The sequence below is a fragment of the Buteo buteo genome, chromosome 11 (genome assembly GCF_964188355.1).
Source record: "Buteo buteo chromosome 11, bButBut1.hap1.1, whole genome shotgun sequence".
Classification (NCBI taxonomy): domain Eukaryota; kingdom Metazoa; phylum Chordata; class Aves; order Accipitriformes; family Accipitridae; genus Buteo; species Buteo buteo.
In genome coordinates this window covers 18,372,001-18,387,596 of record NC_134181.1, presented here as the reverse complement: position 1 = coordinate 18,387,596, position 15,596 = coordinate 18,372,001, and the positions used below count along the sequence as shown (strand labels likewise).

The 15,596-nt window shown below is 32.3% G+C and overlaps 1 protein-coding gene across 9 annotated transcripts in view; it reads left to right on the top strand.

Annotated features, from left to right (window-relative positions):
* Positions 1–15,596, top strand: part of RPGRIP1L (RPGRIP1 like) — an 81,421-nt gene that overhangs the window by 50,530 nt on the left and 15,295 nt on the right. For all 9 annotated transcript variants that reach the window (XM_075040253.1, XM_075040247.1, XM_075040250.1 and 6 more), the window contains 4 exons: positions 746–817; positions 2,372–2,549; positions 3,681–3,778; positions 13,370–13,553. In XM_075040253.1, the coding sequence (XP_074896354.1) occupies positions 746–817; positions 2,372–2,549; positions 3,681–3,778; positions 13,370–13,553 (532 nt within the window). The remainder of the gene's footprint in view (positions 1–745; positions 818–2,371; positions 2,550–3,680; positions 3,779–13,369; positions 13,554–15,596) is intronic.

The following is a 15,596-nucleotide window of genomic DNA, read 5'->3' as shown; positions in this document are numbered from 1 at the left end:
AAACGAACAAAAAAAACCCACCAAAAAAACCCCCAAATGTTGGTGAAATCAAATGTTTTAATAGCTTATGTATGGAAAACTGAAATGTTAGCCATATATACACACGCAACATATCTTCAGCTGCCCAGACAGTAACTTCTCAAAGTTAACAATTTTTTACCAACTAGGATTTTCTAAGGGAGATAGCTACTCAATCTCCATCAGAAGTCTTCATTACTGGATGGGCAGGTCCCCTAGCTCTTTTAAAAATCCACGCCTCACTGACTGGCTAGAGACAAAAGTACTGTTAGAAGTAAATAATGAAATAGCTGGGGCTTCTCTGATGTCTAACTTTTGTGGTGAAATGGCAAGAGAGTGTCCATGCAAGAGACTTACAAGTTCAACAGATTAAAACGGTATAGGAACAGTCTGTTTCATTTTCCTGTTCATTTTCTGAATAGCAGAGAATCTAGTTCTTGGTTATTAATGTGACACATGCCAAAGCAAATAGTTGTTTTCAGAAAAGGAGACTTGCTAAAATAATAGGTTGAATGGTTTGACTCAACCAAACCATTTGTAAGAATTGTCCAGCCTCATAGGTAGAAGCTATAGCAGAGGATAGAATCAGTAATGCTAATGCAGGGAAACAAAGGAGGACATAAATTTCCTGTCCAAATGCTTCTCCACCAGTAAATTTATACCTACTTCTGTATGTTAATTGTCTACTATATATTAAAGGCTTCCCCTTATTTTACCCATAATTTAGGACTCTGTTGTTGAAAATAACATGGAACTTGCACAGAAGATGAAGGCTTCAAGAGTTCCAAGTGTGTCAGAGGTATGAGATTATTCAGGTTTTGTGGTTTTATATAATATATTGCATTTGAATTCCAGGTGTATGTTATTTCTTCAGAGTCATGCATCAAAAATCAAAGTATGGTAAAGTAAGATCTCAAACTTCTCTGAAATATGAAAAAAGTGATTTCTTGTGATGACAATCTTTTTTTGGCCATTAGAAAGGGAGGAATATGTCTACTTATTTCCTTCAATGTTTGGATGAAGTTTATTTTGTCTTCCCTCTAAAAATTTCTATTATATAGGGAGGGGAAATGAAGAAGAAATGGGGCAACTTTGTCATATTTTTAAATATATAGCATTCCAAGAAGAAGAAAAGTATTAAATATTGTAATTTGTAATGGTCCAATTGGTTGTGAAAGTAAGTTGTGGCAGATTGGCAAACTGTGGTTTCTAGTGATGTAACACAACATTTAATCACTGGCTCTTATCTTCCTTTCACTTTTCTACTTTAAAGCTTATCTGGGGCTTTGATTGAGAAGTTAAGTCTCACTTCCATCACAGGTGGTGTTGGTCAAGTAGAATAATGAAAAAGTATTCTCTCTCTGAAAATTTTATCCACAAAACGCAACTCTGTCACTGAAGGAATTAAGAAGAATGGTCCAACATTGTCTAAAACACAGTGGTTATGACATCATCTATGCCAAAGAGGAGCATAAGAGACATAAAGTCAGTTTTCTGTGACTCAAACTTGAAGGATAACCTTTATTTGTAGAATAGGCTCTTAATTGTTTGTTAACATTGCTTTGTTTTGTGTGGCTCCAAATGTGTTAGAATAGAAATAACTCTTCAGGTCCAGTTTTGGAAAACCCAGATGTTCTGTGGACATCTGAAAGTTACCTCATGGTTTCTGAGGGTGGGAGATGAGGCATCAGTGCCTCTCTGGAAAATTCAGTCTTAGAGGAGAATTGTTGGATAATAAATAATGCGTAGGTCTCCAGCAAGTTTCCATGGAAGATGCCATGTCTGTAATGTTATATTCATTGATGAGGTATTACTCTGTGTAATTGTACTCAAAGAGAAAGAAGGGAATAAGATTACTTCAAAGTTATGCACTAAAGATATTTTACCTTAGACAACATGTTTGTATTTTGTAGCAAAGCCTATTCTCTTTTATGTGATTTTAGTTTACTTTTGAAACAGAAAATATTGTATAATTTAATTTATAAAATTGCCAACTGAGTAAAGTGGTGGTGGTTTGTTTGGGGTTTTTTTTTAAACTGAGTCTTGTAGAACTGAAAGAGGTGAAATATAAATGGAAATCTAACAGGCTGTATATATGTTGACAGGTACCAAATTATTGTAATACTTACATTTTCACAAATACACATCATTAGAGAATTGTCTTTCTACTGTATCAATTATTTGTTACTGCAGTTGACAACTTCTTATTGTTTCCTGCACTGCATAAGCAATATAATTGTTTAAAGGCTATGCATAATGAATGTGAGCCATAACTCTTCAAGTTTGGAACATTATTAACTTTTACTATTCAAGGAGTGTTATAAAGACTGTAAGTTTATCTATTTTTATATAGCCTGTGGTACATGAATTTAAACAAGAAAGGCTAGCAGATGATGAGGTGAAGCAGATGGCTGAAGAAATTCAACAGGAAAAAGAAGACCTCTCACATCTGTCAGAGGGGCAGTTGGCTGACCAAAGCTCAGTTACCTCTGGAGATGAGACAGAAATTACTCAAGAATTGGAACCAGAAGGTAGAATTCATTTTTATGAATAAGTAACTGTATTTTCTTAATAAATCTATGTCTCTTTCCATTTTCTTAAGCATTTCTTACTAGCAGTGGGAGCTGCCTCATTATGAGAAGCTTCATGACAGAAATGATATTCTGGTGTACTTTATAGCTGAAGCTGGGTGGTAGATATGGTGGTGTTATTTTCTTCCCAAATGGAAACTGTATTGTAATTGAATGCAAAAATCTGGTATCTGACCTAGATTCATAAAATATTAAAGGAAACCTGGCTTCTATTTTAAATGTCTTTATATTCTCCCTCAGAACTATGCTGTTCTAAAGACTATTTTAATGAATACGCTCCTTTTGTCTGCAGATAACAGCCAGTGCTGATATCGGAAATCCTTTCAGACAGGGAGAGGGGTAGTATGCCTTATCACATCTGTGACATAAAGTTGTTAGAGGCAGATTTATTTAAAGATTATAAAAGCCGGGTCATCCTGTTCCACCTCCAAGCTTGAACTGTTTATCATTGAAATAAACCAAGTCCACGATACCAAGTTTAAAGTAAAAGCACAAGCAGGATGCTAAAATTTTATGTTCAGTTGTTTGCAGCTTCTGCATAAGAATTAATTAGAAAAACTGGAAAAAAAAGATGTTGAATCCCTGTTGTGTTTTTAAGTAAATTGCTCTAGAGAAAAAAGACCTGAATGCTTTAGAAAATAATCCACCTGCATACAGAACTAATTTTTACCAAAAAAAGACAAAAAAGTACATTCTTCTTTAAATGTACATGGTGTTAAACGTAGTCAGAGGAAATCCACAAATTCAGGCCATATTCTTATGCAAACATAACTGTTGTTCATACTTCAGTTCATCACAGGACTTACATCATTCCACTCGTCAACTTTCATCTGGGAAACATTACTATTTTTTTAGCAAATTGGAAAAAAATACAATTTAGATGACTTTAAAGGTCATTGATTTGCCAATGTTAATCTTCTGCAAAGAGAAGATTTACCTGGCACTTACACTTTATTTATTAGAAAAGCAAATGTATTGCTATCAGGTTTCTCAGCAAGTCTCAGATGGACTACAAATATAGGGGTTTTTAACTACAATGATTTCTTTTTTTTTTTTTTTCTTTTCCCCCAGATCAAGATGATAGGCAAGAAGATGATGCCATTGAATCAATAGTAACTGACAGTGATGACTGTATTGTTTCAAGCCCAGTATTCAAGAATATTAAACAGGTGAGTCAGAGTATTTATGGCAATTATTTGGTAAGTCTAAGAAAAATATTTTAAGCCTAATGTCCTCTAAGAGTAGCTTTACTATATCTAAGGTCAGATTCTAAGGTATTTTCAACAAATGTATGTTTTCCTCTTTCCAGTTCAAATAGACACTTTTTCACAGAAAAAAAAGTTAACCCGACCGTATTGTGCATGTGATTTATAGGTGTATTTTTAATGGGGGAATTTGTTGTCATCTTCTCCATTATTGTCATACACACTTAGAATTAGACATTTCTAATTAGTTTCAATCTGAATCCGAAGTTTAGTCCTGCACAAAATCTCCCTAACAAAAGATAACTATTGCAACATGTTGTCTAAAGAACTTGGTCGTCTTGTTCAGTCCTACCTGTTGCCTTTATGTGGGAAAATGTGCTTTTCTGCTTCTTCTAGTGATTTCTGAGGAAGGGGAGGATAATTTCACTTGTCAAGGCCTGTAGTAAAACCACAATGCTTAGCTACCCACTGTGTTTCATCCCAGTATATTGACTTGATTGAATGTTGTTGAAATGGCAATTGCATAAGCTTGAGATACTAGCATGTTAATAACATGCAAACCTTGCATATATTTTCTAGTTCATCCACACAGATTTCTTTTTGTTCCTGACTTCCCAACAGTTTTTAGAACTTAACATGTACACTATCCAATCACTTCAATGTACTTCTTTTTCTATTATTATTTGTGGCCACGTACAGTAATGATATTATCTTGATTTGTTCTTAAAACCAGCAATTAATGAGCTTAAAGTCATATATACAAAATAACACAGCATATACAAATTTGGAAAATCTACTTTAAACAGTATTTCAATGGTATAGTTCTCTAAAAAAAAAAAAAATCATGCTTTTAGATCTAACATTGACTGAACAGTCTTAAAAAATATAAAACTAGCGTTTAAAATTTATTATAATGCTTCTAACAGTTAATACTTCTCTGGTCTGTCTTAGCCTTCTTTTAAAGGACCAGGGGTGTACTTTCATATCCTATCAGTCTTAATTTTTTTTAATGTTCTGCAATGTAATAACCTAGAGGTAGTTTGATGATTTTTTTTTTTTTAATCCTTTTCTCAAGGCTGTGTGACATATTACAAAGTTAACTACCAACAAGAAGCAATGCTTCATATGAGAAATACTGCTCCTTTTTTTTTTTTTTTTTTTAAGTTGTAGAAGGGATTTAGAAATACTATCACTTACATATGCTGCAGAAAGATACAGAAGGTACCTTTGAAGACAGAATTGCATTGTTTATATGTAAAACGTTAAAATTTTTCACCTGTATTTTTGAGAACTTGAAATGACTGCTACTCATCACCATTAAGCCAAACTATAATACAATTGATCTATACATTTCTAGTCATCCTGTATCTTATTTTATCAAAATTATTTGAGAACACTTCTGAGAGGATTTTGAGTGTAGATGCATTTCAGGTTCATTAATTTGTACCTCTCTCCATTGATCTGTTCATCTGGTAACAAAATGCGTGTTCAGGAAGGGTAGATAAGACAACAAAAGCTCTAAACTATTAAGGCAACATGTTTGATACAAATTGCATTTTAAAACTAGGCATTGGTATATTTGAAATCTTGGGGTAATTATAGAATACAGCATGTGAAAATCATTATTGAATTTGTATTTTTTTAAGATTAAGAATCAGTGCCTTTTATCTTTTGAGATAAATAACCTGCTGGTAATCAAACACTGTAAATAAGACTTGTGATTTTTAGAGATCGTTATGCTAATTATTGTATAAATCTGAGTTGTATGCCAAACTGTTTAAGCCATTTAAGATCACACTCTTTCTTTTTTGCATGTTGCAAATTAGACAGTTCATGGTTATTTCTTAGATATGTTGATCATAAAGGGTATCTAACAGATTTTCCAGTACTTAGCTGTACTGCTTGCTTCTTTCTCTTTTATTCTTGTCTATGATGTATAATTAATCATAGATTACTTCATTTTGTTTCATTTCATTTACAACATTTATGAGCTTCACTTTGTCGGTATGAAATGCTTGTCCCCTTCTTTCCTTTCCAAAGTGGCGTAATTAGTGTTAGCATCTTTTTTAACAGGCTACATAAAGTTTAGTGGCTGGATTAAATCAAGTCATTAACATAATGTGCTATACAATTTGCCCCTATCTCTTTTCGCTTCCAGTACATCAAAGTGCCACAGAGTGCCAGTGTAATTGGGCCTTGCTAGCTTGTCAGGTTCAGTCAGGCTGATGGCTGCTGCTTTTACTAAAAAGCTTCCAGGCATGATAATTAATAGAGAAAAGAACTCTGAGAAATGTAAAAGTTTGGACAGTTCTCTATGAATATTTCATACATTTGAATAATCAGAAGTTAACATTATCAATTTGATGTATAATACATTGATTAAAAGCCTTGTTTCAGATCCTCAAAATAGACATCAAAACTGGGAATTTGCATTTTCTTTGGCATGGTCTTTATATTTAAAAAAAAAAATTTAAAAAAAAAAATCTTTTCTCTTCCGTCCCCTCCTCCCTTTCACACCCATGTCTACACTTTATCCTTACAGGATATGATATAGCATTCAATTATCACAATAAAATTTCCTACTGTCAGCTTCCAAGTTGTCTTAAAATGTGCCCATAAGACAATTAGTGGCAAAAATTAGTTATTTGGTGGTGGTCTTGTTTTTTTCTGTTGGTGTGTTTACATGTCTCTTTTTTTGTTGCAGATACTGTGAGTGCATTATCTTGCACTAATAGCAGTTTATTGAAAACTGTCATTATCAGTTCCTGTAAATTAACATCTCAGGGTCTAATTAATTTTGACATGAAAATCTGTCAAACACCATTAAAAAGGCGATACCAATTGCTTGTGGTTCTGCTGGTCAATGAAACACGTTTGGGCAAAGGTGGGGAAGGTGTAAAGCATAAAGCTTATGTATAGCAAAGCAATAAATACTTTTCCTTTTATTGTGCCTTTTTTGTACAATTATTTCAATAGTGCATTTCTCCTATGAGATATCTGCATTCATTGAAAGAAAGAAAATTATTTGGACATTATTGCAATTTTAAATTTTGGCTCTCTTGATTTTTCCTTACATTTGTTTTCTGCAGGACTTGAGTACCTTTGGTGTACTGTAGGGAGATTTCTGAGTGCTCAATGCTTTTCTTAAACTGGCTTGTTCTGTGAATATCTAATCCAAATTTAGAGAACTAAAATTTTAAGTTTTTATTATTACCCTGTGTTGCTAAGTTGGCTTGATGCTACTGTGCCAGAAATACTAATCCTTTATATTCTCTTAGTCTTGTCTAGATCTAAATTTAGTTGCTTAGTGCTTTTCTTCTATAAGAAAATGGGGAAATAAAAGTGCTGCACCAGCATATTTAATAAAAAAAAAGAAATAAAATTCATGAAACAGAACTTATCAGAGTAAGATAAAGGTAACTTACTAGAGCTTTGTAGTCAGTATTTTCAAAGACTACTGATGGATCTAAGATTTAAAAGGAGCATTTGCCATTCTCCATCTTTAAGGTGATTGCTATTATGGTCAGTATTAGACAGGAACTAAAGTAAAAGAGAGAAAGTTGAAGAATCCAGGAAAGACCTAAGTTTTGTCTCTTGCCACTGATAAAGTTTGAGATGATAGCAACTTGAATAGGCAGTATGCTGAAATGATGGATTTACAACTTCTAGTGCTTGTCAAATATACTTTGAAGTAATAATTAGAAGCATATACTACAAGTCATTCTTCTTGATGGAAGAACTGAAAGAAGAGGGAGAAATAATACCAAAAAAACCCCAAACACCAGCTTTTAAAATGATCCAAAACCAACAGAATCTTAAGTCATTAGGTAACCCATTACTTTTTAGGTAACAAATAAAACTAATTAGTCAGAATATTAAATTAAGTAGAAAGTCAGATTTAAGGCTGAGTGCATAAGCCCACAGGAAAAGCATCAACAGGAGCCATTTTTAACCTAGCTGGTAATATTTTTTGTAGTTATGAATATGAATGCTCCTTAGTTGCTTACTTGAAAGACTGTATTTATCAGAGCTTATTGACACGGAAGTAAGTTATGGTGACTTTACAAGTAGAAAGGAGTATTCTTCCAACTGGAGGTCTAAAAAGCAAAGGATGGTATTTGAAAATAAATTTGAGTATTGATTAGCTGTGATATATATCACCAAGCATAATTTTTTTTACACTGTGGGTAATATGAGAGAGAACCAAATTTCATTCATTTTTGCATGTCTGTACTGTCCCCACACAATACTATAATGGCAGCAAGGTGGGGAACTACAGTATCAAATGTTAAGTATTAAAGCTCTAAATAAAAAGAACAGCTGTATTTAAAATGTGCAATTTGATTTTATTTTTTTTTACTACAGATGCACTCTTAACAAATGAAAAGGCTATACAGATACTTCTGCTTTCTTCCTATATTAAGGGGGTTTTTTTCTAAATGGATTAACTTTCAAATACAGATTTTTAAAATTTATTTCATTTTTAAATCAAACCAGAAGTCTGTGATCTTCATATAGAAAAATACATGCATAGATATATATAAAAGCAGAAAACCTATTATATTTATCTTTGTTTAGTTTTTTGCATAATACTGCTACTTATTTCATCTTATTTCTGTATCTTAAATGTTGATGTGTATTAGCATACCAAAAATGTACAGAGTAAGACCTTGTTTTATTAAGAAATTTTCTGTCTTTCATGCTTATTTACTTAAGGATCATGGTACCTTTTGAAATGAAAGGTAATTGTAAGTTTACAGAACATTTGAATTACTTAATTGTGTGACTAGTTGGTACTGATGTAGCTAACTGACTTTGAGATTTGATGAAGTTGGTATTTGCTTTTTATTTTATCTGGTGCTATGATCAATGGTGAGTGTTCAAACAATAAAAAAATGAAGTCTTCCTTTGAAATAGTCTGCTGTAGAGAGGGGTGTAGCTTAGTTCAGGATTGTAACAATATTGTTTATGTAGCCTTCCCCACTTCTTGGGGAGAAAATACAACTCAGAGTTAAGGAAGTTTGTATCTCACCAGTCAAACAGCTCCAGTTATATCTGCTTTTTTGTATTTATTCATCCCTAGAAACAGTTTATCTTTAAAAGCTGTTAGTTGAGGTAGTGCCACAGGCAAGTTGCAAAACCAAATCTTTAAAAACAATTCAACTTCAGGAGAAACACTGAACAATTTTATGTTTATTCTTCAGAAAGAGTGGTGGAGGCAAGCCATTTGAAGGGAAGAAAGTATATTATTCAAGAAATCAAAAGTTGTATTATGAGCAAAGAGCAAATGTCACTTAAGTTCAGATGTATAGTTGTCATGGTTGTGGTGGGAAAGCTTCACATCCCTCAAGAACTTAGTATTTTCTAAAATGTTTGATGTTTTATACTGAATTAGAAATTGTCTTTTCTGAAAAAAAATCAACTTATTGATGGATATATTACAGATTTGCATAGAAGAGGCAATATCTAATCATTGAATTGTCTCAAGCTATAGCAAGTTATTCATGCCTTTGAAGACATTAAAGATGAATTCATGCTCTGAAAATGATGAATTTGGACTCTGCACTAGATAAAACGGCAGCAACCAGAGATGTACTCATTGTCACAAATCAATTTTTTGTTTACTGTGTTCCTAATTCTAGACAGAGCTGAAGGGATTGCGTTGAACCTTATTATGATGCTAACCTTGTGCCATTACATTCTCCTCCCAGCACATGGCAAAAACCACTGATGCTGGGGGGAGATTCTATGTGCCTTTCCCTCCCTCACTGTAAATCTGACTCCAAAAGAGCTGTTGAACAAGGACAAATCTCTTTGCCCCAAGTCTTAGGGAGAATCTAAAATGCATGCACTTTTGTGAGTCCCAGCCCTTCTGAGAAGGAACAGGGAGCATTTCCCTATCACTCTTTCTATGCTCACATCTACACCATTGTGGGGAAAACCTAAAAATAGAAGATGTTGTTCCTGACATGAAAAGTCACTGCATACAGTTAAGGACTAGAATAATTTTTTGTGATACATATTTTTATGTGTATATGTAAGATGTTGACCTGTTAATCATAATTACTTAATGAGTAATGTTTGTGTCTCTGAATAGTTAAATTAGATTGACATTCCTGTGATAGCATTCCTTTGCAGCTCTGTTCTGACATTGTTAATAGGATGATCACAGGAATTTGGCACTTGATAGAGAAGAGGATGATTTCTCATTCAATAAATATATTTGTCAATCAAGTGATATTGATAGTGATTGAAGTATTGATAGCAAATGGATGATTACTTGTGATTATTGGACAATAGCTTATAGCTTATCTGATGTGCTCTCTGCCTGAAATAGAAGGCAACAAGTGAATAAGTGGGCTGTGGAAATAAATACATAAAATATTAAGTAGTAAAGCATGAATATTTTTGAGCATTGGTAAAGATAGCATTCAAGTTGATCTTACAGTTAAGAAGTTTCCTTTTTTTGGAGTTTTTCAAGAGCAATATATTAGTTAAAACCATGGATGTAAAAAGTAGTAACATTGTTTACATTGTTCCTAGAAGTAAGGCATTTTCAATGCTGCTGTTGTGTGCAGAAATCACAAACTCTTTTTTCTGTAAAACACTAAGTCTGTGGGATACTATCGTGGACCATTTGAGTCAACTGGAATTTTATTATTCACGTGAAAGTCTTAGCATTTTATTGTGACCAAAAAGGAAATTGAGATATGGAATATACAGCTTCTTGAAGATGGAGGACTTTTTGTGGAATTAAAAAAAGCTTTTTTTAATCTCAGAAATCAAAAAGATGATAAAAGTTATGTTGAGACTTCAAATTCTGATGTAATGTCCAATGCATTTACTTAACCTAATCCTAAAGCTTGTGAAGGAGTTCAATGATTCTTCCAAATCTCTGGGTAGTGTTAATTTCAAAGAGTCAATATTAAATATTAAATGGTAAAGAAAGAATATTGACATAGACTAAGTATCATGCCCATGTTTTGTTTTCCTCACTTGAAAGGAAAGCACTGAACCAGTTTCTCAGAGACAGTCTTTGAAAGCATTTAGTATTCTCTTTTTAATACATGTGTCCAGTCTCTCTGTTAGAGGAAATTTCATATTTTGTTTTAAATACTAAATTTAAAGACTAATTTTATTCCCATCAAAGTAGAACGATTTGTGGGAAGTAATTGGTCATGACAAAACTATCCATTTTTCACTTGAATAGTGCCTAATAAATGAGACCAAGGCTTAAAAAAAACCAACTTAGGAAAAGGTTTAAATAACATACATCACTCTGCATTGTAGACATATAAATAGTTGTTTAAAAATTAATTCCTATCGTACATTGGATGCTACATATATTTTCAGCATGGCTACATTATATGAGCGGTTTTGTATTATTAGTGAAATATGACATGCTAGCTATGATGTTCTTAAGCAGTTCTATATTTTTTTATTTGTAAATATCTTTTTTTAATCAGCTTATGTTCTTCTTTGTATATGCTATATTCATGTTTAATATTAATAAAACCAGGCCTTAAAATATTCTTGACTGTTAAGCTGTAAAACAATTTATTATTTTTTCTTACAGTTTTCTAATAGTATGACTCAGTTATTTGCTTCCTTATAAGTTAGAAAGCAGAATACCTGGATTTACCCTGCTATCCTTGAAAAACTGTAATAATCTTTGCCTACAGTATGCAATTACAGGTGTTAAATATGTCAAACAAATTTTAAGATATGTAAAAGGAATACTTTATAATACAGGATATTGTTTTTGGACTTGATTCATAAACTACTGTCTGTGTACAAACTAGTCTGACATAGCTGCTAAATACTTTGGGACGAACAAAACCACTCAGCATATCACTTTAAATACAGATGCTAATACATCTGTTCAGTGCAAGAAGAAAAGAGTTGTTTCTGAAGTAAAATTAGACAATAGAGCCAATTTCATTTTTTATGCATGTGAATGTAGAGTGCTTGAGGTTATTAGTTGAAACTGAGTAACCTTTCCAGGCTTTCATCTCTTTCTTTTCAAATTTGAATATGAAAAGCATATTCAAGTCAAAGACCATCACTTTAATGACACTTGGCAGTCATTTGATTTATTAGATTTTAGAAAAAAAAATTTCCTTTAAATATTTCATCATTCTATGCTAATCCCAGTAATATTGCCAGCTGAAGCCGTGTACCTGTATTAGTGGAGACAGAATGGTGTGGAATTTTCTCTGTCATCCTAGTAAAATTTCCATGAATCTACTGAATAATAAAACAACCTTATTGAAATATTCAGATTTGGGTTTTTAGTTAAAGTGTCTTAGGATACATAATAAAAGGAAATGTCTTTTGAAAGGAGTGGGTAAAATTACTTCATCAAATATTGAAAAGGCTTGACAGCAATGGAAATTGTTCTGTATGATGGGTATTTTTACAATAGGATACACCTGCTTTTCAGTTTGATTAATTATATAATTTGTTTGGAAAAATATAAGCTATCTCCATAATAAATTAGAATATTGACTTGAAGTTCTAACACTGAATCTAGAAGGCTAATCTTTTGAATATAATTTATTACTTCAAGTGATTTAACTTTACAATCAAAAATTGTCAAAATATTTCCATATAGGGAAATATTTTTAATAGAGTTATGAACTTGAAAAGAAAGAAGTAAAAAAAATTTTTTTGACATTTCTGAACTCCAGTGTGTTCTGTTTGCTCTTTGAAGAATCTCATCTTTGAATGCTCACCTAGGTACTCCAATTTTGAAACCATACTGGCTTTTCTTTCTTTGAATTACAGAGTTACCTAGGGAAATATTTCTGTCGAGTCTGACATTCCCACTTAAATACATAAAGCTTATTAAAATTTATCTGTACGCAAATAATATAGACTTTGCCAAACAGTATGAAACAATTTCATATAAGCAACAGAAAAATGCCATTTTAGTGAAAGATAAGAAGAAAAGGCTCTGGCAAAGAACAATTGGGATATTACTTTTATTATTATATTGTTAATTTTAACTTTTAACTAGAAAATTTCAGTATATAAAGTTGAATTCCATACAAATACAGTGTTACTTTACATGCCTAACTACTTTGTGACTTGATGGATTTTTATTGAACTATTTGTATTATAGTCTGCAGTAGGCACTGAGTAATAATTCTCTTTCATTTGGAAAACTTTGGTACCTAATATTACTGAGACAATTTCAAGCAGTTACAGGATCAAGATACAAATGGCTTTGCTGTGTAGCTAAAAATAATGGCAACTGAAATTTACAGTTCAGATATCATTTGTACATGAAGGTAACCTTAACCTAATCTTCTCCAGCAGAGTATGACTGTTGCAAAAATATTTTCAACACCAAATGTAAAGCAGTATCTGTTGCAACAATATTCTTAACTACAAACCCTGGGGCTTTAGAATCTCATTGTGTCTATGTCAACATCAGTCAATTGGTGTTAATCATACAAAATAGCCAATCATTTACATATTTGTTTGGTTTGTGTTAACACTTCAAGAAACACAAAATAATTTGTATTATGTTTGTGCTTTATTTTTAAATAGGCAACTGAAAAAATTCGGATTGAAATTATATCGCTCGGTCTTACTGAGTCACGAATTGCATTAGATGAAACAATACAGCAGCTGTTTGTAGAATGCAGATTATACAATTTCCTTGCAGAGGAGACCCCACTGTCACTTCCAAAACCAACAAGTGGTCAGAGGATTCACTATAACTATAGCAATGGTGAGTACAATGTATTCGTGAGCAGGCTTGTTTCTTCTTTTAAATTCTGTCTTATGAAAATGCCTGCCAGTAAAGTCTACTTCCTCTATATATTATAGTTGCATTTATCTGTGTACTAATTGTATTTGTCTATTTCTCAAATATCTTGGGAAATATTAAAGGTGGTTTTTAAGAAATGAGGTAAGGATGAAATTATCAATTATAAAATGAATTATTGAAGTAGGCTTGTGTATGAAATGATAACTTTACAATATATTTAAATATGCTGCTAGCACATAAATTTTCAAATTAGGCTATACATAACCAAAATTTATGCATTCTTTTTAAAAGAACATGATGAACTGATTTCTGTATCAGTACATGATGATACAGCGAAAGAAAAACATTCCATGTAACCATGTACAACTAAAACGCAGTTGAAAAGAGAAAACGTAATTGGACTTGATCATCACTTGGGAATACTCAGTGTTCCTTTAACAAGAACTTTTTGAAATAGGAAATTATTCAGCCATGTTTAATACTAATACATTGCTATTTACTTCATAATAATTAATCCTGTATTTTTCATATGCTATTCTCTAATAAATGAACATTTGAAAATACTTTATGTCAATACACAGTGTAATTTACACTAATAGCATACATAGAACTATTGTAATAATTGGTAATTCTCTTGTTAACTATTTTCCCAGCTACTTCATAGTATTTCAATTTTTCATTAACTTTTTTTGTTGTTAGTCTTATTTCATTTAAGATTCAGTCTGAGTGCTTCATGTTGTCTTGGACTTTAGCTGTGAGTATCCTGGAGCAGGTGAATCAGTTTGCTCTTTGTGACACACCATCAATACAGACATTCAAATTAAGCATTCTTTTAAAAATAATTTTGTGAAAGTGGCTTTGGAAAAGTGGTGTCACAGATCTTTAAAATTGCTACCATGTAGAAACCTGATTTTAGGAGACTTGCCACAGAATTTACTCATTTATATCCTCATAATACTCAAACTATTGGATTACCCCATAGTTGGAGACTGAAATCCCTTGTAGATGTCACATCATCCATCACTATAGTGGGACTGCCCATTTGAGAGAGAATATAGAAGACAGGGCACAATGTGTTAGCTTCTGTGACTCTGAGAGTAATCTTTGTAAGGCTTTAGTTAAAAAAACCAAAACAAACCCACAAAAAACTAATAGAACTGCAAACTGTTTCATTCACTGAGGCTTACTTCCATTCAAACAAATGGGATTTCTGGCATCGTACATTAAATGAGACATCGGATAAGTAAGAACTCTTTTTATGAGCTGAACAATATACATCCTTCTAGCTGCTGTAAACACTTTTCCAAATGTTCTAGATAGGCAGACTATTTGAATTGAAATAGATTTTTTAAAACTTCATTGAAATAATACCATAAGCCAATAAAAGCTCTTTAACACTTCTAATTCCTCTTGCTTCTTGAATTCTTATTGCTTTGAATATAAGAAGCATTCAGAAGGTATAAAAATTCTTACACAATATTCTGATTCCTGTGTATATTGGATATGGTCTAAGCATAATACTAGTTTTTAAGTATTGACTCTGCAAAGTTAAACTAGCAAAACACAGCAAAGTTATGATGAATACAGAATGAAATTTCAGACTCTGAAGACAGTTATGAAATTTAAATATATTTTCAAGCTGTGATATTTAAAAATAGTATCGTGCTTTGTAGAGACTGTAATTCATAAGGCTTTCCAATCTGGTAGTGCTGTATCAGATTATTTCTACTAGTCAAAACCCGGCTTCATAACTTAGATTTTTCTATTTGCTGCTTAAGTATCAAATATAGAACTGTTAAACTTTAAAATATCCTATCGAATCAGTATTAAAAGGTGGTTTTGGTCTTAATTGCTTTAGGACTGTATTCTGCAGCAAAATACTAATGTGGTTGTTATTTGCAGAATTTACTTAGAAAATTGGTCATCTAATTTCTGTTTAAGATTAGCTTTGCAGGTAGGAGGAAAAAAAACCCTAATGAGTCTGCTTTCTGATAATGTCAGTTG